Source organism: Perca flavescens, chromosome 12 (assembly GCF_004354835.1).
Source record: "Perca flavescens isolate YP-PL-M2 chromosome 12, PFLA_1.0, whole genome shotgun sequence".
NCBI classification, from domain to species: domain Eukaryota; kingdom Metazoa; phylum Chordata; class Actinopteri; order Perciformes; family Percidae; genus Perca; species Perca flavescens.
Genome location: NC_041342.1, coordinates 686,085 through 709,945, shown reverse-complemented (window position 1 = coordinate 709,945; position 23,861 = coordinate 686,085). Strand labels below are relative to the sequence as shown.

Below are 23,861 nucleotides of genomic sequence, written 5' to 3'. Positions count from 1 at the left end.
ATCTCCTCTGCTAATATGCAAAAGCATCTTATGTCTTAAATACAGCTGCACACATAAAATGTATGGTGTTCTTGAATTCTCTCTCTTGGTTTCCCTTTTTCTCACTCACACACTGGCTCACACATGCTGAAGTTTTAACAGTACTCCGCTGCCTCCCTTGCCAGAGCATCTTGTGTTACAGGGAGTGTACTAACTAACTCCTGACAGACCGTCCTCAACACACATCCGACAGTCACCGAGCTCACTGTGCTTCTCACTTGGAGGTGTTTATAGGAGCTGCTAAGTATTAAGTTCCTCCATATGTCAGTTTGTTAAGTGGACAGAGCCATAGCAGACAGAAATTTTCATGTGTAAGAGGAGAATAAGGGGACTGACTGGGATCACTCTTCACATGGTTGTTCTACTCTTTCTGCCCAACAAGAAGCTGGAACCAACAAACCAGCAATCGGCATTATAAATTACTTTAATGATTTATCATCAAAAATAGACAGATTAATCATTACAGCACTAACCATGAATATACCGAATGTACATCAACAACACTAACCTGGTCCGCCATGCTGAAACCCGCTTCCTCTTTCTCCATCTTAATGTTGGACAGCTTGGGTCCGTCACCGGGTTCCATCTTGATGGCTTTATCCAGAAGGCCGTTATCATCCCTATCCAACAGATAGCGCAGCAATGCATTGTCTTTCTTTTTGGGGCTCCCTGGCTCCTGTTTTGTGCAGAGTTCACCCAGGGCAGCCATGTTGTCCCCTGAAGCTGACTCTGGACCAATGGGGTCTTTTCCGGTAGCCTCAGCCGTTAGTTTAGCCAACTCCACGGGCGAGGTGCTGTTCTGCAGCAACCTGTGGAGAATTTTGTGTTTCTCCTTTAGGGAGGTGGAGTGGTTGTTATGCCCAGCCCCACCCACACCCCCAATCCCACCCAGCTGGTCCTTACAGTTCTGGTCGTCCCCCAGGGGGGGTGAAGAGCAAGGATCAGAGGGCTCTAATTTGGTGGTGAGGAGCTGGAGCAGCTTAGTGTGCCCTTTTGTGTTTAGAGGGCGATTTGGGGCGTCGCCGGGCTCCCCTAAGCTTCCATTACCTTCGAAATGGTCAGGGTCACCATCTTTCTCCCGCTCACCCTCGTGGTTTGTGGGGGACAACAAGTCTTGCTGCTCCCCAAACGTTCCCAATAAGCCAGGCTCGCTGGGATTGTTCTGGGCTTGTTGGCTACCGGTGCTGCTGCTGTGAAGAGCAAACGTCTTTCTGTCAGGTGACTCTGGATGCTGGCCCTCGGTGAGTCCCTGGGAAACCCTGTGGCCCTGGCTGAGGGCCTGCAGTGCACTGAGGGAGTTGAATCCTTGGCTATTTCCTGTGCTGCTGCATACGGATGCTGGCGAGTGGAGTCCGGCTGCAGGAGAGAAAGAACCAGGGGGATGTTGGAGGTGAGGGCTACTACAGCTGCTACTAGCCGCCATGGTGGGGCTCTGGCGATGACGAGGAGACAACAAGGCTCCCTGGGCCCCTGACGTGACGCTGGGGCTTGCCTGGGCTGAAGGGCTGCCCAGCTTGAGTGCTTGGCTGCTTCCCTGAGGCGTGGGAGCCCGACCCAATACAGCCACAAAACCACGTCCAGGGGCACTGGAGGCCGAGGTGGAGTCGTGCGTGTTGCTGGTGACACTGCCATCTGGGGAAGGGGAGGGACCACTCACACTGGTTGGGGTCATTGGCTTGGCTGTGCCCTGGCTGCCAGGTACGTCTGTGGTCATGCCACCCATGTTTTCCCTGGAAGGAAAAGAAAGCAGACACAAGAATCAAAGCTGCTCCAGGGCAGCGCTGGTTGTACAGAGGCACATCATACTCTACGTGAGAATATGTGTAGATGTAGGAATTTTCAGAATGATGTTAGTAAACAGCACAGGTGGTTAGTTAATGTTCAGTGAGTGACCAGTTCAAATGTATTATATTGCTTATGGCCATCTTGTAACTACAATATATCTCGTATATCTCCTTTTTCCAATCGATATTCTTTGAGGTCTACTGAATCTTTTTAAATGTTTTTTAATTATGCTGTAGCCCCTTTCATTTTGTTTCTCAAATATACTTACATATTTTACATGTTTTATTTGTTCTGATTTCTATGACAACCGTGTTCTTACAATGTATCTTCAGTGTACTATTGATAGGGTTCACTTTGTCATGTTACCTGATGAAGACCATGTGAAGCGGTAGACAGCTAAAAAAAAAAGCTAGGAAGAGTTAATGTAGAACTGTCACGCTCGATTCTTGACTTTTAATAATTTATATAAAAACTGTTACATTTTAGTTTAATCTGTTTTAACTTTTTCACCGCAGGCCGCCACAGCCTTGACAGAATACCCATTCAAAGGAACGGGAGGGTGTTTTTGCCACAGCACCTGATCTGAATGCCAGCATACAGTAGAACAGAGAGTAGCTCTGAAACAGTGTACACAACTGAGAAAACAAAGTTGTAACAAGGCCTAAAGCTGTAGCAGAGAGAGAGCTTTAAACATGGATCGGCTTCAGCCTCACACCAAACACACAAAGCTCTCATTGTGCCGAGTGCTGGGCCCATAACTTTCAATGTGAAACTTGTGAAAGTAAAAAGGCCAAGTTCTTGTCATTGAGCCCCAAAAGCTCTGGGTAACAGTCCTGGCATTGTTTTCTGACCACTGTCCAATTACTGACTCGGAATGGTCATCCTAAAGGCTGGGAGGGAGGGAGGGAGGGAGGGAGGGAGGGAGGTACTGTATACTGGACTGGCTGGTAGTGATTGTGTCAGTTTTGTTCTACACATATGGTGGCGGTTTTGAATAAGAGGCTCTTTGTTCTTAATCCACATTACTCTCTGTCCAAATCAAGAGGAATTCACAACCACAGAGAGAACATGTGATAAACACACAGACCGACAGGGGAAAGAAGAGTAGGGAGATATGAGGAAGATATTGTGTACAACTCCTACTAAGAAATTCAGATATATCATATAAAAGCTGAGGACCAACAACACTTCCATTGGTAAACAAATGCACAATAAAAATAGAAAATAGGCAAGGAAAATGTTTGGTAGGACTGTAGAATGTTTTTTTTTTTCATTATACACCAGATGACAGTATATTTGGTTTCAAAAATGTTTAATATGTTTAAAATAATTTTCAGGAGATGTAAACCCTGCTTCTTCGGCTGGGATTGGCAGACCATAAACTTAACTATAACGCTAAACCTTAATTAAACTAAAATAAGAGATTCAGTTCAAATACATCTCTTGTCAAGGGAGGCTCTTAATATAAAAAATATATATATAGCTATAGGAAAATAGGAATTAATTACACCCAAGAAGAGTGCAGAAAAAAAGGTTAGAGACAATCAAGTGTGAAAAACAAGGGACATCTTTGATGCAACCTTTTTAAGTGGAATCTCCGACAATATACAAAGGATTTTCAATGACTTGTTTCTTCTCTTTTGGACAGGAAATTGGAACAGATCTTATTTAACAAACTGAATGAATTACACTGATAGGTGCCAGCTCCTGAAGAATACTACAAGGTTTTAGAAAGACAGACCTGTGCAGTAGAGAAAGAGTGGCTGGTACCTGTGCAGGATGTGCAGCGACATGTAGAGCTGTGGTTCGTTGGTGACTGGAGATCGGGCCAGCTTGCTCTTAGTGTGAGCTGAGACGATGGTGCCGTCAGCCAGGGAGAATCTGTACAGAGGGCTGAGCGCATGGCCGTTCCTCAGCACTGCCAAGAGACACACACAGACACAAAATGACTTCAACATCAACATCATCACACAGGAGTGACAGCCACCGAGTGAGGCAATATATATGTTTCCTATAAATTGATTCCCCAAAACAAGAAAGAAAGACAATTTAGAGGTGTGGTGAATAAAAAGTGTGTGTCTAGTTTTTGAGAAGTTGTTGAAGAGAGAGAAAATATTCTTTAGAGACCCTTTATTGCTACAGGTGTACTTAATACATGGAACTCTTCCAGCATGGATATATGATGCTTCTAAAGCACTGAGCCCTTATCAAGTCCACGTTGAACCTAAGAAAATCAAGAATTGCAAAACTCAAAAAGAATGAAAAGAACCAAAAGAAGATAATATGGAGAATGTTATAGTATAAAAATGATCAGTTACAGGCTGCACATTGAGCTCCGAATTGCCTTACTCACCATCTTGCTGGTGTTTCTTAGCAAAAGACATATCCCTTTCATTCTGCAGGTGAAACCTCTGAATGCAACGCCGAACAAGGTCCTCCCAGCCCGGCTTCATGGATGCACGGAGCAGACTGGTGTCCAGGGACGTGATCTTACCTGGAAAGGTTAGCAGATTACTGTCAGGCTTTAGAGGTTTGCCTGCTATGGAGCAGTACAGTCATTACTTAGTAGTGTAACCGCCACTTGACCAGTGGACCAGAGTTCAAGCCCTGTGTCAGCAAACATCCGCCCTGCTGTATGAGCTTTTGGGCCCCTATTTTAATAATCTAAGCGCACGGTGTGAAGCGCAGGTGCATTTAGGGCATGTACAAATCCACTTTTGATAGTTTCACGACAGAAAAAAGGGTCTGTGCGCCGGGCGCATGGTTCAAAATTGTTGTACTTTGTATCTTCATTAATCCTAGGTGTGTTTTGGGCGTAACATGCAATAAACCAATCAGTGTCATCTCCCATTCCCTTTAAAAGCCAGGCGCATTTGGACCTTGGAGCATTGCTATTATGATGGAGGATTTGCTGAGCAGGAAGGAGAGATTTTCCGTAGTCTCTCAATCCTCTGTCACAAGAGGTATTCCATGTATGTATAGATATAAACAATAATACTATTTTTAATCTTTTGTATGTGTGTGCGCTGTTGTGCGTCCCTTGTGTTTATAACAAGCATAGTGTGAGCGCGCTGTGCACAAAATGCTGAGTTATTGACTTTAGATCAGGTTTTTGTTGGTCAATGGGCGCGATCACTTCCCGCTGCCTCAAGATAGCGATACGCCCAGAATGCACCTCCCTGTAAGACCAGAATGCACCTGAACACACCTCCCTGTAAGACCAGAATGCACCTGAACACACCTCCCTGTAGGACCAGCACGCCCATGGGCCACAGATGGGTGCAGGTGCATTTGCTATTTAAACCACGTGGGCACTGGACGGGAAACTGACAACTGGGTCGGTCTCAAACTAGCAAAGACACTTGCGTCGGGCTTTGTGCTGCACCGGGTGCAGGATAGGGCCCTTAGTCCTGACCTCATAATAATAAACTGATGTTCAAACAACATACTTATCGAATGGGATGTGGACAACATTATATATTGGCACAACACTATACTGATTGATCACACTGCATATTGACAGTCCTACCTTGAAGGTCCTGTCGCGTGGTGAAGCTCTCGTACGTGGGCATCACAGGTCTCTCTTTGACAGGGACTCTTCTTGCCACACAGATGAGACATGACTGGAAGTCTGCATGTTTGGAAAAGCTTGGGTTAAAATAACCCTTAACTAACACTTACACATACACCTAAATACAACATATAATATATACAAATTAGAGATGGAGTTTATGCACCGATTTGATACCACGTAATAAATCCCTAAAGAAAATCTACGTTGAAATAGTTTATTTATGTTCTTTTTCCGTTATAACTGAATAATGAAAGAAAGTTCTGTGGCATTCATTGTTTGTATTTGTTCATGTTTCACAAAGAGTTTAACCTGAGCCAGACCGACAACAAAGATAGAAATCATATCACATCCATACAGGGATAGTAGTATACAGCTGTTAAAACCTAATGAAATATATGACACTCTGGTATCGGATCGGTACTCGGTATCGGCCGATATGCAAGTTCAGGTATCGGAATCGGGAAGCAAAAAATGGTATCGGACCATCTCTAATAAAAATATAGGCAGGGTGGAAGAGAGTGCGGCTGTTACAACAATTTGATTTCAATTGTGACTGCCCTTTTCTTTTGGTGGGAGGTAAAACCCTTAAAGGTTACCCACTCTGTTTGTGTCTAAGTGTGTGTGTGTGTGTGTGTGTGTGTGTGTGTGTGTGTGTGTGTGTGTGTGTGTGTGTGTTTGTAGATACCACTTCCAACCAAATTTGACACTGAACTATAAATCACAACCTATACCATAGGCATTTATGACAGGACTCCCTTTAACCCCATCAATGTCAAGATCTCCCAATCAACAGAGTTTTTTAGCATCAGCCTACGTCACAATCTCAACCTGCTGCCCTCAATCTGTCCACCAGACATCCTCCTCCTGTTGGGGGAGAGATTAGCACAATATCTGGTTGTCAGACATCTAAAATTAGAGTGCCAACCAGATTTCTTTTCCCTAGTGTGTACAGTATGTTTGTGATAAGATAAGATGGGAAGATGACAAAGTGCCATACACTAATTAGTCTCTCCCGGTAGATGGGAGAAAAAGTGAGGAGGAGTGTTGATGAAAGGAGGACAGGACACAAGAGACTGTGGAAAGTGGGGATGGAGAAAGTAATGGAAAATTGACAGAAAGTCAAGACAACGATGGAAAGATGGAGAAAGAAGTAAATAACAGTGTGAAAGAACTTCAAAGACAGAGAAAGACAGACATGGAAATAACAAAAGAGGGAAAACGCATAAAATTCAAAATGGCTTCCGGTTGGGCAAAGCTAATGTAAGCAAACTGGAAACATGTAATGTGGGTACCACGTTTTGTGAATATTGGAAGAATTTTTTCCAAATAAAGGCCTTCCACGCATCAGGGGGTGCTACGGAGCCCACTAAACACACATGAACCAAATTGCTGTAAAGTCCTTAAACGTGTTCATAAAATGAAAATTAATGCACAAAATTTAAGATGGCTGACATCCTTTCTTGTGAAAAAAATTCAAAAAATTATAATATGTTCCTCAAGTTGAGAGCAATGCTCCCACCAAACTTCGTGAATATCAAAAGGAACTTTATTCCAACCCTGGCGTGCGTTTGGCGGCGCTACGGAGCCTGCTGGCCTCACCCAATCCCAATCACTTTGAAGTATCGCCAGGTCTGACATGTGTGCCAATATTTGTACGTTTTCAAGCATCCCAAGTCCCCCACATGGAGTAAAACAGTAAAGGCAAGAGAGAGAAAGTGAAACTTCTAACTAATATAAGTTAGAGACAGTACCTTCCCCCTCTTCCTTGATAGACTTGGGTTCGGAGACGGCGAAACACTGCATGGTCTCGTACTTCTGCTGTGACCCGTCCTGCTGGTCCGACGCCGGCCGGGCTTCACCGTCACCATAAGGGTTGACCAACATACGACAGGTGAACGTGTGGCTGTTCCTGTTGGATGAATCAGTGCTGCAATGATTGACTGGAAGATAAAGAGAGACACAAAAAACAAAGAGGAGGTGGTCAGCATAAGCATGTTAAATTAAAAAAGGCGATGATCATATTTGGCATCTAAAGTGCCAACATGCACATTGAAACACCAAACAGCCATATTCAATATCGTAAAAGCCCCTAGTAAGGTATCCAACGTGTTAAGAAAAGTTTCATACATTTAGTGTTGAGATATTGAACCCAGAAGATGCACATATTAGTAACAGGATTTTAGCTCTTAGCTAAACCTTTTACCATTAAGGTTTGTCAAAATATATTGGGCTAATGAGTCGCTGGAAATTGGAAATACTTATCCAGCCATTCGGTTAGCTGTGTTTCGGCCCTACTCTGGAAACTGTAACACTGGTTGAATTCTTTATAGCATGTTATTATAGGTTTACCTGCAACTAACTGTGAAGAGTGGCCAGTGTTTAGTCTCGCATTGCCAGACCTTCCTCCACAGCACTGCAGAGGAAGGTCTGGCTAGTCCACACAGCATTCTGGGATGGGAGAAATTTATTGGCATTTCTTTAAAGCTATCACAATCGTCTTGGGCGGCGCTAAGGGCCAGACTCAACGACGGTGGCTCGGCAAAATAGCCTCAGGAAGGAACTTTTTCCACACATGTTCCACATTTTGGTGGAACATGTGTACGTTCAAAAGTAGTTTTAGTCGTGCAACAGAAAACTCTGATTGGACAGATAGTCTAGCTAGCTGTCTGGATTTACCCTGCAGAGATCTGAGGAGCAGTTAACCATAGTCCTCACAAATCCACCGGAGGTTAGAACGCCAACACAAAGGAAGAAGAAGGTAACAGACATCCGGCTGAAAAGAGTGGAATCTGGCGGAATTTCCAGCGGCAACGGAGCAATGTAGGAAGTGGAACGTCGTGGATATAGACTACACCTTTGGTTAACCACAGGAAAATTGGGAAAGCACGGCAAGGCTGAAGGGGCTTTTGTTTCATTTTCCTTCTGGCGTGTTTTTGCTGAACATCGTCGATAGACTAGTGTTGACCTTACTACACGGTGGCTAGCATACAATAAGTAAAGCTAATTTAGCAAAGCAGGTAATCCTGTTGACAAGAAACTACTAGCTATTACGTGCTACTAGACATGTAACCTGGGCTGATCAGACCTGATCAAGTCTGTTTGCTCTTGATCATCTAGCTGAGGAGAATCTTCCCCATTCTTCTTTACTGTTGTGAACTAACAAATGCAGTGACCAGGTTTTGTCATGATGGCAGGACCTCCAATCTGGTGGCCAGAGAACATCTGACGTGATCTGAAATTGATCCTCCATCAGACCATGTTCCAGTAAACCTTCTGTGCTTCTTACCCAGGCTCTTGGGCAGGAGGTTCTTGACGAACTCGGCGTGATCTCCAACATGCAGCACGCTGTAGACGCTGGTGTTCATCAGCTCCTCCTGCTGACAGCGCAAATACTGGCTGACGTTCTCTGAGACAAACACTATGTTGCCCTCCATGTTGACCACAAAAAAGAAGCCGTCCAGGGCCTGAGGGGTGAGAAAGAGGAGACAGGACAAGGGATGAAGGGAGGGAAAGAGGAGTAGAACAGGAAGGTAGAAGAGAAAGACGAGATGGATGGACAGACAGACAGACAGACAGACAGACAGAAGAGGTGGAAAGTAGAGATACAGGGAAGATTGGAGAAATGGAAAAGAAAGAAGAGAAAGTGAGAGGCCAGAGTAAAGGAAAGGAGGAACAAGACAAGATAGAGAGAGATTAGAGGAAGAAGCAAACATATAAGGCCAGCAGGAGGGAGAGAAGGGGAAGATATGAAGTGTGAAAGAGAAAAAGAAGGTAGGAGAGATAAATAGGGGAGATTGGAGGTTAATTAAAGTTAATCTGAACTTTCCACCAAAGGCTAATTAGACTTAATAGAAGTGGATGTGAAAGTTACTTCCACCTGCTAAAATACATTATAAAAAATCATTCACATTTTAACCATTATAATTTGTTTTTAACCAGGATCGTATTCAGATGTATGCTGTAAACTACAGTAAACAGCGTTTTATTGCAGAAGCAATTGCAACAATTTTGTTTTAATATTGTCTGCTTACTTTAAAATAAATCTGGGTGTTTTTTCCTGTGAAAACTGATAAAAACTTAAAACAAAAGCTCCTTAATTATGTTATGAAAAAAAAACAGGCTGAACTTGCAGTGTGCGGTTATAATTCTAGGTATTGCAGCAAGTCTACAGTGGTCTCTCTAGCATTGTGTGTGTGTGTGTGTGTGTGTGTGTGTGTGTGTGTGTCTTTTTCAATTATTTCATTCCCGTCAACTCATAATTTTCTAACTATATGTACCCACCATGATTTGTCCTTTAGCCTGCCACATGTCTACACAAGCTTCTGACTGTACGTCAGCTTATCCCCCTAACACTGGTGTAGAACACAACAGAATAGAACAGAAACGGTCTTGAGAGAATAATATTTAGTAGACACCTCAATCAATGTTGCGGCTGGTGAAAGCTGTGTGTGGAGGGGGGGGTCAAGCTCCATCCCTCCTTTTCTAATCTGGCTTTTCAAAAATGTTATACCACATTGGGTCCCATGTTATACATCACCACACACACACACACACACACACACACACACACACACACACACACACACACACACACACACACACACACACACACACACACACACACACACACACACACACACACACACACACACACACACACACACACACACACACACACACACACACACACACACACACACACACACACACAGGATGCATGCCGGAGCTGCTAGCCAGAGGAACTCTTATCTCTCGGCGTCACTATGAAGTGCATCGCCATTTAAAGTCAGAAAGAAGTGCACCAGCTCTACATGTCTCACATGTAGGTGGAGTTATGGTGGAGTGCTGCATTTTAAAACACAAGATTATTCAATTCAAACTGTTCAATTCTTCTGTTGTAAAACATGTGACTACTAGTTAGTCACATGTTCAATTACAGACCACTGTTGTCAATAGAAACTTGTTTCAATATTCAGTCACTGTTTTGTGTCACTATCGCTTTGAACTTTAAACTTATTTCCTCAAAGTATAATAAACGGAAGCGGACTAAAGTTTTTCTGAACCGACCTCCAGCATCATGGGGCCAAGGGCGTCTTTATCGATGACACCCTGTCCTGTGGAGGAGACGTCGGCCTTCTGCACCTCTTCAGCATCAGCCACTGGAGCTTTTTCTTGAAAAAACAACGAAAAGAGAGGGGGTTAAACACAACGGGTGTCTCAGGTTTCAAAGTTAAAACTTCTTTGGCCATTTTTTACATTAAATTTCTTTGTATGACGATAACTGAAATAAACTCAGTTAAACACAGTTTAACTGTCACGGCCCAACATTACGAGGAAGGCTGACCATTTAGTTAGGATGAAGCTTTTTCTTTAACTCTGCCTCTCTGTGAGTATTTTCTTTTCCCAGAAAACACTGACGGGCGGATTCACAAAGAATGGCTTGAGGCCACTGATAGCACCATGAATTGCGCACCACTTGTAACCACTATCTGTCCCACCCCTGTCTCAAGGTCCTTTTTGTGCTGGTTTAGCAGCCACAAAAGCTGTGCAATCCTCTTGTGAATCCGCCTGTCACATTGTTGTTTTTGTGGTGATGCCGCCCTCAGGCAAACATATGTCCACTCACACACTTTGTGTTTGTATTTACATGAGGATGTTTTACTGATTGCATTAATTGGCTAGTTGTTTGTTTAGCCTAAGTTACAGTTCCTGTAAGGGATAGGGTTAACAAGTCCTGCTCCACCATGTGATGATGCGCTGTCAAACCCAGAGGTTTGAGTGCCTAGAATGCCATGGAGAGCATGTATCACTACATTAACCCCTTGACGCCTGAATTTATTCACAATTATATAAACAAAATATTATGTGTGTTTCTGGCTCCAAGCTGATGCTAAATTAAGTTGAGATTGTTAATTTGTCTATAGCATATGGAATAGATATAAATTTAGGTATGATGCAAATTTGCGACAACAGGCATTATGGTAACATTCTTTACAAAATGGTAAAATTAATAAAACACATTGTAGATTTCATTCATGTCACAAAGTTGTTAGAACTTCTAAACTGTAAATGACAAATACATGGATCTTGACAACGGCAAGAAAGAAAACACTCTCCTACTCCCTAACATTGACAGTAGTTTCTTTAGGGGTAGGGTTAGGGTTAGGTTTAGGGGTAGGATTAGGTGTAGGGGTAGGATTAGGTGTAGGGGTAGGGTTAGGGTTAATTTTGCTTCCGTGAACCGGATGTATCTCCCACTCCGACCGGTCCTACGAGAAACCAGTGCATGCAAAAGGTTCCTAGGTATGTATCGCATGTAAACAAACCGGCATTGGGGGGAATACACACGCTATCTCGCCTGCAGTCGGGGGTTTGATGCAAATTAGCGACAGTCGGCGTTAAGGGGCTAATGTGCTGTACATTACACACATTTATAGCCATATTAGAGGCCAGGTTCCACTCTGCTTCCTGGCTGTACCACTGGACTGTTAAGCCTCCCATGGCCCCATTAGGCCACATAGCTGACATTCCTGTTGTGGGACCAGAGCTATACAGAGTCATCAGCCCTTAAACCCTGTCACTGTAGAGCTTGGAGTGGACCTCATGTAGGTTGGAGGGTATTAAAGTCGCAGTACGTGTTTCTTCTTTTTAAATCAATAGATATAATAAATTGTATTACACCTGATCCATCTGAGAGCTCAGGTTTAGAGCCTAAAGGAACACAGGAGTTCAGAAGTTACACATGCAAAATCAAGGTGCACCCTCATCAACTTTTGACCTTGCAATATGGCCTCTGTATGTTCACAGCTGCAACAACTTCAAACCACATTTTGGGAAAAAAGAATAGTCAACAGAGTTTAATTTACCTTTTGGTTACTGAATGTATAACCCAAAATAGTTTTGTGCTTTATGTTGTAATGTTCTTATTCCGTTTTCCAAAGCTTGTGTAACACTTTAATATGCTAAATGTAATACACACACGCACAATCTCAAGTATTTGCAATTTGTGTGTGTGATTCCTTTAATGTACTATTTATTAAGTTGTAATGATTGATATGTTTCTGCTGGTATCATTCCATTGTTGTGTTACTTTTGTGTGTTCTCAATCCATTTCGTGTCCACCTCATCAGTTAAATGCTGGGGCTGCTGGACAACAGTGGGTCTCTGAAGACGAGCACACAGCTGTGTGACTTGTGTATTATCTATGTGTGTATGAGTGTGTGCGTGTGTGCTTATTCAGCTGTTGTTTTCAGACACAAACACGTGGACACCAACTGGCTGACTGCAGGAACAAAAAAGAGGAGAGGGATGATGATGAAGAGAGGGAAGAAAGGAGAGAAAAAGAGAGACAGAGGGAGAGGAAGGGTGGTACGAAAAGATCAGAGGATATAGAGAGAGGGTAAGGGGGTTAGGAAAAGAAAGAAAGGAAGTGACCGAAATTGTAGAGGAGGGATGGATAGGACAGGAGAAAGAGGCAAGAAGAGAGAAGAAAAAGACACAAGGAAAAGAGGAAAGGAAAGGAAAAGGACAAAGGTGGTTGTGGAAGAAAAGTTGAACAGGAAAAGGGAAAGAAGAAAGAGGGAAGAAGAAAGAAACAGAAAGGTGAAGGGACGAAAAGAAAGGAAAGTGTAGAAAATGAAAGAAATTCTAGGTGAGAGAGAGGGATAGGAACGTAAAGAGGACAGTGGGGAGAAGAAAAAGACAGAGAAGAGGAGGCAGGGAAGGTGAAAGAAAGGAGAAAAAAAGGTAAGAATAGCAGGAGATATGAAGGCCGAGCTCAGGGCCGATCTGTCTGCTTTCCACTAAAGACATAACATCTCTGCCTCCGTCTGTCTGAGCTCACACTCTCCTCCACTTCCTTTTGGTCTTTTGACTTCTATTGCCAGATGTGTGCGTGTGAACTGATATACAGGACCGAGCTAGAAGGGATTCCATTTTGAACTTTGTGTACTTTTCAGGGATCAACATATCTCCATTAGGTGCTCAATGCATCGTAACAGACGCTCTGATGGTGCTATCACTGTCAGTCTTTTTTGTTGTTGTTTGCACATTTTTAATGGTTTAATTGGTTTACACAGTACAATCAGGCTGTGTTCACACATACACACTTTTTCTTTTTTTTAAATGTGGAACAAGTATAGCCTGTGAGTAGCCCAAAAAAGTATCTTCCATATCATCTAATTTGTTGTTGCTCAGCTTGATAAAGACATCATTTAAGAGTCTTCACTTCCTACAACAACGCCACTCTCCTCCGGCACTTCTTTTTTTCATGTTTGTGGTTGTGGGAACATGAATAGAGACTCTCTTTCATTATGAAATAGTTAGATAACATGTTTGATGTTACTTGCTTCTTTCCTTAGAAGTTGAACTTCTCAACTCATCTCGGCTCTGTTAAAATAAATTCCTGGCTGACTGCTTTTTTGAAAAACAATGTTATTGCCTGCCTCAGGTTAGGAGGGTAAAAAAAGTAAGTGTGAACCAAAGTGGCTCCTCACCCTGCTCCTTGATCTGCCTGATCTGTTTCACCGTCTCCTTGAGGATGGCACATTTGTCCGGCTTGACGTTGAGGTCGTCCATGTCGTTGATGTTGGCGAAGATCAGCTCGGCCAGCTCCTCGATGTACTTGTTCTCCTGCTCCCGGTTCCTCCTCTCAGTGCTCCTCTTAGGGCTGCAGGGACAGGGAGGGAAACGATGGCATCGTCCAAATTTACACCAAAAAGAAATGAAATGTACAAGATGATAATCTAGATAGTTCACCATCAATATAAGAATTGTGTTGGTTAGATGAAGAATTTGCAGGCTCTTCTATGCCTTGGCACAAGCTGGACATTTGCTGTTTTACACTTTATTTGAGTTGGATGTGCTAGCATTAGCTACTTGTATGGCATCATGACTACAACTGGGGACAACTGCAGAGATCTTCAACAGGGGGTCCCGTTTTCTTCAAAAAAATCTTTTTTAACATGAATCCAAAAAATAAAATGAAACAAACACATTCATGGTAGGCTTACTAGCCTATAGTTAAGGTCACTAAGGTAGCCATCTCCAGTAGCTTAGTATTCTATGCACTAGAAAGGTATGTATAAAGGCTTTAGACCACCCTACACATTCTTGTATTGTAAGTTTAATATGCAACTTAATAATACTATATACTGTATAGTAGGGGGACCCTGATCTGTCTCTCTCAGCTAAGGGGTCCCGAAGACCCCTGCTTTATTATGTTTGTTGGACTTCCTGCCTTGCACAATTTTGTACAGGGATTATTTTGTCTTTTGTGAAACACAGATATACTCACTCTAACAGCTAGTCAACTTCTTAACAACCTGACTACAATTTGAGCTAGAACATCCATGTGTTCTCATTATAACCTCAGTGGAGTGGACCTTCATACATCCTCTTGGACAGAGCTGGAGATCTGTCTGACTGGGAGGGGGACCAGACATATCTGCCAGAGCAAATAAAACACGAGTTCACAGATTCATCTGGTTCCCAGGCCATGTGAGTATGTTAAAAGTCAAGTTTGATTTATTTTCAACAGATAATCAGTAGTTTGTTATTAATGACAAGGATCTAGGTCTCCTTTATAAACAGGTGAAATAAAATGAATTAACACTTTTATTCAGTGGGTGAAAGTAAAAGCGGGGGTGTGAGAGAGGTTGGTGAAAGGAGTCGAGGCTCTCGCAGGTCGAAGAATGAAGAAAAATGCTGCTGCAGCATTTTTACAGACAGCAGTTTACATAAAGGCTAACAAGTCATTGTGCTTTCACTGTCCGACCAGGTCCTGGTTGGGCCAATCACAACTCTTTATCTCATAAAGGGCGGGTTGTATACAGGGACTTATAACTTGTCGAGCCTAAATAAGTGATGACGTCATTTTTGGCTCGCACACCCTTGCGACAGGGACACTACAGCGAATGTAAATGGACTGTATTTACTACTTTTATTATAATTATTGTTAGTGGTGGTAGTATTATTATTAGGACTACTCTAAGCACTTCAACATAGTACAGGCACCATTCACCATTCACACACTGTCACACGCTGTGGCCGAGGCTGCAGTACAAGGTGCCCCCTGCTCATCACATTCACAAACATTCAGAGCAATCTGGGCTTCAGAGTCTTGCCCAAGGACACATTCCACATGGGACTGTAGGGCCAGGGATCGCACCACCAACCTTCCAATTGGTAGACGACCGCCCTCTACATAAACATCAACCTAGCTCAGTAAAGAGGAGCGTCGTTGAGGCATTTTTGAAAAAGAAACAAGATGGCTGCAGCTGATTGAAGTACTATTTTCAAATTCTGACGGCAAAAACGGCAACAATCGTTCACAGACATATTGATGTTTCACCATGGCAGCTCGTCTCTGCATGCTGTAGTCGGTTTACCTTTGTCCATCGCTCAGCGCTACATCACGTTGCGTTGCTCCGATTGGCATTTTTAACACTAACGCCGTAGACAACACTTTTTGGAAATCAAAAATGAAGCAAGAGGTTCCAGACTAAAGTGCATTTGCAGAGAGGCATGTGCTGATGTTACAGTAGTGTTATAGTACAGATGTACTGAGACTGGGTAAGAAAAGGTCTTCACCTGTGCCCCAAGAGGTCTGACTGACAGTCCTTCCTCTTCAGAGACTCTCCCCCTCTGGGGGGCTCCAGGGTGTTTCCTCCCCCACTACTCATCTTCAGCAAATATCAGCACCTAGAGAGAGAAAAGAGGAGCGAATGAAAGAGAGTCAGAACTGATCTAAATTAATCAGAGCTTTAAAAAAAAATGTAAGGAACATTTAATGCATTGCCATGTTGAAACAGCCACCTTAAAGTTATTTTAAGGGAACAGTAGCCTAACAACTGTTCGTAGACCAGTTTGAACAATGCAAATGCAGATCAGTTACCGGAGGTGCCTGACATAATATTCAGACACTACAGCTAGAGTACAAGGCCAGGGATCTTTGGTTCTTTGGCGAGTTACACAGAATGCTCATGATGTCAAAGATATCCAAATAGTTTATTGTTAAACTTCTGATGTATGTATCTAAAACTGCCTCTTTTTTCGATGGGCAAAATACTAAAGCCTATGCCATTATGAGGATGCTTTTAATTTAGATGCATGCAGCACAAGCAATTAAAAAGCTCACCCTGCCCTGACACTTCTTCTCTACTCCTCACAGCATTTTCACCCACAGTATTATGAACAGACAACATGTACACAAGCTGTTTAAATGCTGCATAATCATGAATCATGAACTCGTGAAAACTGCAGGCAATATGTGGGAGGCCCAGGGGGAATACAGTAGGTGTCAATAATTACTTCCATTAGAAATAGTCCATGTAGGCATTCGCATTATTCTTACATGAACATGTCTGGCAATTCAGTGGACGGTCTTTAATAGAGCAAAATTGTCTTTATTATATTGTATATTAAAAGTGAAAAGAAGAAAAGTGCAGGTAGGTGGAAAGAAAAATGAAACACACACATTGGCAGGGAAAAGTGACACCATATGGTCACCTGATGCTGCGAGACCTTCTACAAAACACTGATGACAAACTCATCTTGTTGGCCAGACAGCACTCAGCACTGTGCATGTCTTTGTGGGACTTTAAGAAGCCACTTTCAGCATGACTACGAGTCTCATATAATAACTGTAGTGAATGCACCATTCGTTTGCGATCACAGCTGTGAATAGGTTATGAATTTGTAAGTGCTTATACGCAGGATTTTCATCTATTCAAGGTTTCTGCAGGTTTCACCAAGTCAAATTTAAGATTTTTTAAAACCTTTTTAAGACCTTTATGAATTAAATTTAAGACCTATTGCACAACATAAAAGTCCAACTTGTCTACTAAAAAGTCTACTTGCAAAGTGAATAAATGTATTCCAATTGAATAAAAGCGACACAAAGTAATAATAATCTGTACATATACAGCACATTATATTTCGGACTATAGCAAAGGAAAGAACTTCAACACCACAGAATTAAAACAAAACCATTTCTATGAGCATTACAGGGAGCGTTACATGGACGTAGGAAAAATGATTTCAAACGTAGAACACTACACTCCAGCATTTTTTTTTACTTTTTAAGACCCCACAGTAACCCTGTCTATTGTCTACTTTTTTATGGATGTTGAATCAGGACTCGACAGTGTTTTACATTTCTCTATCTTTAAGATGAATTTTATGGTGTTTTTTTGACTGGTAGCGTCACCCTTATTTCATAAAGCCTTTGATTTGGCTTCTTGAATTTAGATATTACACATTTTGTGAAAAGGCTTAAATCCAATAGTCAATAGTCCAACAAGATTGAAATCAACACTAGCAATTATTAAGTCAATTGTGCGGATGTCAGTGAGATCAATATCTGTGGCAGTCTGTATGGTTAGTTTTTAAAGGGGACATATTATGAAAAACTCATTTTTGCAGTGTTTATGCCCATACATTTGGATATCTGGAGTGCAACCAACCCTCAAACTGTGAAATAAGACAACCCAGTCAGTTTGTTGTTGCCTAGATCAGATAACATGGGATTCAACAAGCCACTCCGATTTGGCTCCCCTCCCCATGTCACATGCAGGCTCATTAGAATACACTGCCCCCCATCTGAGTAGACTGGGCTTTTTGGGGAGGGGGGCTTAAAGAGACACGCGCTAAAACAGAGTTTCAGACAGAGGGGGAATACAGTTATATTCAGACAGACAGTATGATAAAAAGAATGTGTTGTTGAACATTAAATCATGTTACTATATTCTAGTAGAAACCCAAAATACAACTATGAACCTGAAAATAAGCATAATATGGGACATTTAAACATACAGTTTAAAATAATTTTGGGTTTAGACATTCCAAAAGAGTTTGACATTTCATTTTGGTAATCTTCTTCTCTATCTCTTCTGATATGACTTGAACATGATGGTTTTTCACGACCTGCTGAGATGGTTTTTAAACAAAGATTTAGGAAACAAAAATGCAAACTGACATAGTATCTTCTAAAAAGATGAATGTGACAAGTCTTTACTTTTGTACACAATCACAGACAGGACGAGTCCAGCAGTTCCTAGCAGGGGAGAGGCAGTGTGTGACGGGCCAACACATCACCTGACCGTTACATAACAGCCAGTCTGTGGGGCTGACACCAAGCAGATGAAGGCAGGAAAGAGGGATAAGGGAGAGAGAAAAACAACAGAGAGGGAGAGAGAAAAGAGAGTGAGGAGGAAAGCAAGAGAAAAATAATGGAGGGGCAAGTAGAAGGGAAATGTAAAAGAAGCATAAAAAGAAAGCACAGTAGAACGGAGGGTAAGAAAAGGATCAAACATGAGGATGAACAATGGCTTCACTGGTGTGTAGTATGTGCAGACATCAAGTCATCAAGTGCAAATGTGGTAAAATAAGCCAAGTGGGTGTGGATGGGGGGGTGACAGAAGGAAGAAAATCGGAAGAGGGGCATCTGTTGCTCTGAATAATAAGGCCTGAGGAAAGTGGAGAACATGGCCTAATTACACCAAGAGAGGAGAGGAGAGGAGAGGAGAGGAGAGGAGAGGAGAGGAGAGGAGAGGAGAGGAGAGGAGAGGATCTACTGAACGGATTGGCCATGGACATTTTGTACGACATTTGTGGTTCCCAGATGATGTATTGTAATGACTTTAGTGATCCCGCTGACATTTCCTGCAGCGACCACTATAATTGCTTTGTACAGTTGCGTGTTTTATTTACTCAGGAAGAGTCATGCCAGGAAGCCGGTCAGTAAAATGCTCACCAGGCATGTACTAGAGAGAGTATCTTTTTATTTGAATATTTATGTGATAGACATTATTCTGAAAACACTCTTAGAATAGTTGAAGGTAGGTAGACTTCTTGTTTTGTCTCTTGCCAACTTGCACCCTCAAGTCTTCGTTTGGACACATGTAAACAGAAAGTAGATTGGAAGTTTGATAATATTCTCACTTCTGTATTAACAGTGAAATTAGCTCCCTAACACATATGCAACGTGTAAATCCATTAGTTAGACCTGCCATTCATCACTGGAGAGATATAAACAGATGCTGTTGCTAGTGTTTCCATCTCGTTATCAAGCAGCACAACTAGGCTAGGCTAATCTCGCCATTCAATATGCCTTCAAGCTACACATTAAAAAGGCATTAATGAGTTTGTATTGAGTAGGAAAAAAAGACATTCTCCTAAGGACTGAGTTAATATGAAGAAAGTTCAGAAATATTGAACACAACGTAAAATCGCTTTTGGTGGACAACAGATTATTATTATTGGTTATGTTGACTGGAGGGAACATCATCATCATGAGTCCAACTGGGTGAGCTGAAGTTGATGAAAGCCAGGCTGAATGTCTCAGGAAGGTGCAAACAAACACACAAAGTCCCTGAAATCACAACCTGGATCATTTACACATTTCAATTAAACGCATACATACGGAGAGACACACACCACGCACAATGAATTAACACTAATGTAGCCTGCGACAAAAGCCTTTGCGCCATTCAGCCCGGTACTAATGCAATCAGAGGAGCTGAGAGCTTCACAGAGTGAAGCCATTTAAAACCAATCTGAGCTGGAGAGAAGAGACGAGGCCAGATGGTCAAACCAGCCATTAAGGAATTACAGTTAGGGATCGATGGCAGCCTCAGTCACTCCTCAGCTTCTTTGGTTTTTGTTTCCTGAAGAAGCACTAGTGACAGGGTGAGGCTTCACAGGTGCTTTATTCAGCTGACTAGTTAGAGGCGCCACATGTAGCATCGTCACGCTAAAGCTGCTTATTTTAAGGAAGAGATGATGCTTCTGTAATAATATAGAATCTATTATGCAGACCATATTTTCATTTCTATTAATGTGTCATATTTAATTTGACACATTGAAAATGAAAGAAAATACTTGAATGACCTAAATAAATATTTGCTTAAAATGAAATATAAATAATAATAATAATAAAAACAAACAAACAATCAAAATACTCACACTTCAATCTAAATTGTGCTTTCAGTACATGGGGCAGTGGTTCCCACATGGGTTTAGATGGGTTTTCATTTATTTAACTACAAATTGTCTCTCTGGTTTGATTTTTTGCATTTAAGAACTATCTCTTGAAATCTGCTTCCTGGTATGTTACAGGTGAGAGGGAGCAGGTAGGTGTCCGGTCAGATGGAGGTCAGGTGGGAAGACCAAAATGTAAATAAAGTGGTGCAACATATTTACCAGTTATTTTTATAGTGGATGTTGAAATAATAATAATAATAATAATAATAATAATAATAATAATAATAATAATAATAATTACAGTAAGAATGTTACAAGAAACACTGTACAGGGAATGCTGGAAAGCGGAATAAATGGTTGGGAAGATGTGACAATCACTGTTAGCAGGAGAGGCCTACCCTGACAAAATGATAGTTGCCATGGCAGTAAAGCACACTATGGGTTGTTATTACAGTAATGAGTCATCCTCAGGCCTTAGCTTGCAGGATAATTGAGGTTTCGAGCATATAACACAAAATGACACTGACCATGCAGTCTTATGTAACGACTGGCAGCACAAAATTAGAGCTAATGTAGTTTTTTCAGGGAAAGTTGAAAACCTCTAAAGAATGGTCCATCATTTGCTGCTTCTACTCCATGACAACCCCCCCAAAAACACACCAATGTTGTTAACAACGTCGGTCATTCCTAATTACATTTAGGTGACACACGGGACAAGACCCCGGTCTCCCGGATAAGTCCTGCGTCGTTGGATCCATCCACCCCCCCAACCTACCTCCTTACACGGATTTTCTGTCTTTCACACTACTCCCTACTGACGTCACTCTTAATAGTATACTACTTCATCTTACAGCCCCCCGGCCGAGCTGCTGCTCTGCCCGGTGTGTCCCTTACAGACTCTAAGGGTGTCCTGGGTGTCCTGGGTGTCCTGGGACCTGACGATGAGGGCCCCTGACCAAGCATCAGTATGTTGACTAGTTGGAGTGAGAAAGGCTCGGTCACCAACGTCCAGCTGCATTACACCCTCGGCTGTAGGGAAACAACAGCTGTTCCACCCTAAGGGTCAGCCATTGGACAAACACACTCACAACACAAATATAGATTTAATATTTTAGACTTCCGTCTAATATTTCTTAATTCTTTTTTTCTTGTGAATCAAGCCAAAACGTCTGGGAACCACTGGGGAAGCTATGAGACAATATATGGCCGTGATGCTATGCTGATACCCACAAAAAGAAGAATTTTAAACTCAACCAGAATCAATAAAACGAGGACCGTGTTTTAGCACTTGGACGATGTAAACATGACAGCAGAGACTGAGGAGTGGGACCCTGTAGCTCCTCCCTTTGGTGTCTAAGCTTCGGTCAAGGCTGCAATCTATGCCCCCCCCCCCCCACACCTCTCAGTAGAGTACACAAACATTAAATGTGTCAGGCTCACTGTCTTACATTTGGTCACACACACACACACACACACACACACACACACACACACACACACACACACACACACACACACACACACACACACTTTAATACCCTGCTGCAGCTGGATTAAGAACACTAGTTTCTCCCACCCCAAGGGGCCTGCATCATATGCAGAGGGTGGGGGGGTGGGTGTAGGTGAGTGCATCTCTGTGCGTTGGTGTGTCCACGTCAACATGTCCACTCTTTATGTACATCTCAGCTGTTTGGTGCCACGGTGATGCTGCCCTGAGCCATTGGCTAGATGGTCGGTGGCTTACCGCCGGTTGCTAGGGACAACAAGCTTCTGTCGATCTAGTTGGCTTTAAATCTCTGGGTCACACCAGAGACAACAAGTATTCTACATCAAGGTAACTACAACTTTAGAAAAGAATGTCACAGTTCTACAAAGAGTACTGTCACAAAACAAACTGACAACAGTGGAAGGAGACTTGTACTGACACCCTGAGGCTCATGTTGAGGTCAAAGGGTAACTACCGTTATTTCAACCCTCGTTTCTGTGTCTAAGTGACTGATGGGAACAACAATCTTTGACATTGGGCCAGTATTAAGCGAGATCGCTGCAGTCAGCAGTCAGAGAAACAAGCTACAATGTAAGTTACAGTTTTTGCCGACTGCTCACACACTGAAATCAAAAGTATTTTGATTTCACAATTATTACACTCAAGGAGCAAATCATCGGCCCAGATGTGCACCACCTCCAGCACAATGTCAGCCTCACACTTCTTGCAAAACAATACACACAGTGATTTACACAACACTAAACACACTTGTATACATTAGACACAGAAGGATATCATGATGTCACTTCCTTGCAATTCCAAAGCGCTGACTGTCACATGACCACACCTATGAGCCGACCTGTGGAACACAGCTGTCAGGTACGCCAACACATGATTGCTTATTTGTAGACACACCAATCAGGTTTAAGCACTATAAAAATGCAGCAGGTAAGTTCACCTGCCTTCAACCAAAATGGAAGGAGTCAGAAGAAGAGGGAGGATGAAAGGGGGAATCCACAGAGGAGTAGAAGGAGGTAGAGGAAGAGGTACCCCTCATTGAGGCCATGGAGGATGCCAGTGAACAGGTCGACTTGCAGCTGTACAAGGATGGATTTGAGATTACTGTAAAGACGGTTCTTCCCATGCTGTCTTGCCAATGAGGATATTGTCTGTGATGTTGATGAAATTCTCTGGCTAGATCCAGCTAGGCAAAGAGATTTTCTGTAATTGCAGCCTGCACTGGATCCAGTATTTTATGTGTGTCTGTTGTTTGCTGAGCTAACAGTGTTATGCACACTAGTGTAGTAGCTGTATTAAAACTGATACATGTTTTGTTGTGATTCTCCATGTTGACTGATTTGGATATCTGGAGAGGAATGAATGATATTTTAAGTCTGCAGCACTGGTCTTGTGTAGTGTTTGGTGAACTTATTGTATATTTGCATGTTCTCTGTGTACTTCATTTACAGTACTCTAATCACTGAGAAGTGTTATAGGTCAGTAACAGCAGTGTGTACCTGGTTCAAACTGAACCAAGTCACAAAAAAATAAAATAAACATATTTTGTTATCATATGAAACACACACGTTTCATATGGTAACAAAATATGTTTTTTATAAATCAGTGTATAGTGTTTCATTTTGCAAAGGGTCTGAGGTCTTCTGCTGATTGGGTGTGTGGTTGTGCTAATTGTGTGTAGTGTTCTGAAAAACCGGTCCCTGCTTTCAACATAGTGCTTAAGCAATCCAAAAAAACTGTAATAGGGCAATAGGGCAATTTGGGTCGTCTTTCCACTTTTCCAAACATCACAACTCTAGTTTTGGTTGAAATAAACACATAGTTTACTGATTTACATGTGAAAATATGTTGGCTCTATACACGCTACAAGTATTGTTTATTTAAATGGAGTCTGGTGGGTTTAGGGCTGCGGTTTCTGGTTAAAGAGAAAGGTATCAAAGAGGTTTTAAAGGTCTATCTCTGTAGGGATCCTTTCCA

The 23,861-nt window shown here is 42.3% G+C and overlaps 1 protein-coding gene across 5 annotated transcripts in view; it reads right to left on the bottom strand.

Annotated features, from left to right (window-relative positions):
• LOC114565128 (nuclear receptor coactivator 2) overlaps positions 1 to 23,861 on the bottom strand; it is a 57,724-nt gene that overhangs the window by 13,701 nt on the left and 20,162 nt on the right. For all 5 annotated transcript variants that reach the window (XM_028593000.1, XM_028593003.1, XM_028593004.1 and 2 more), the window contains exons 2-10: positions 15,989 to 16,099; positions 13,894 to 14,066; positions 10,466 to 10,569; positions 8,685 to 8,862; positions 7,150 to 7,338; positions 5,354 to 5,455; positions 4,178 to 4,318; positions 3,595 to 3,742; positions 548 to 1,769 (exon numbers count right to left, since the gene is read on the bottom strand). In XM_028593000.1, the coding sequence (XP_028448801.1) occupies positions 548 to 1,769; positions 3,595 to 3,742; positions 4,178 to 4,318; positions 5,354 to 5,455; positions 7,150 to 7,338; positions 8,685 to 8,862; positions 10,466 to 10,569; positions 13,894 to 14,066; positions 15,989 to 16,080 (2,349 nt within the window). In that variant the 5' untranslated portion in view covers positions 16,081 to 16,099. The remainder of the gene's footprint in view (positions 1 to 547; positions 1,770 to 3,594; positions 3,743 to 4,177; positions 4,319 to 5,353; positions 5,456 to 7,149; positions 7,339 to 8,684; positions 8,863 to 10,465; positions 10,570 to 13,893; positions 14,067 to 15,988; positions 16,100 to 23,861) is intronic.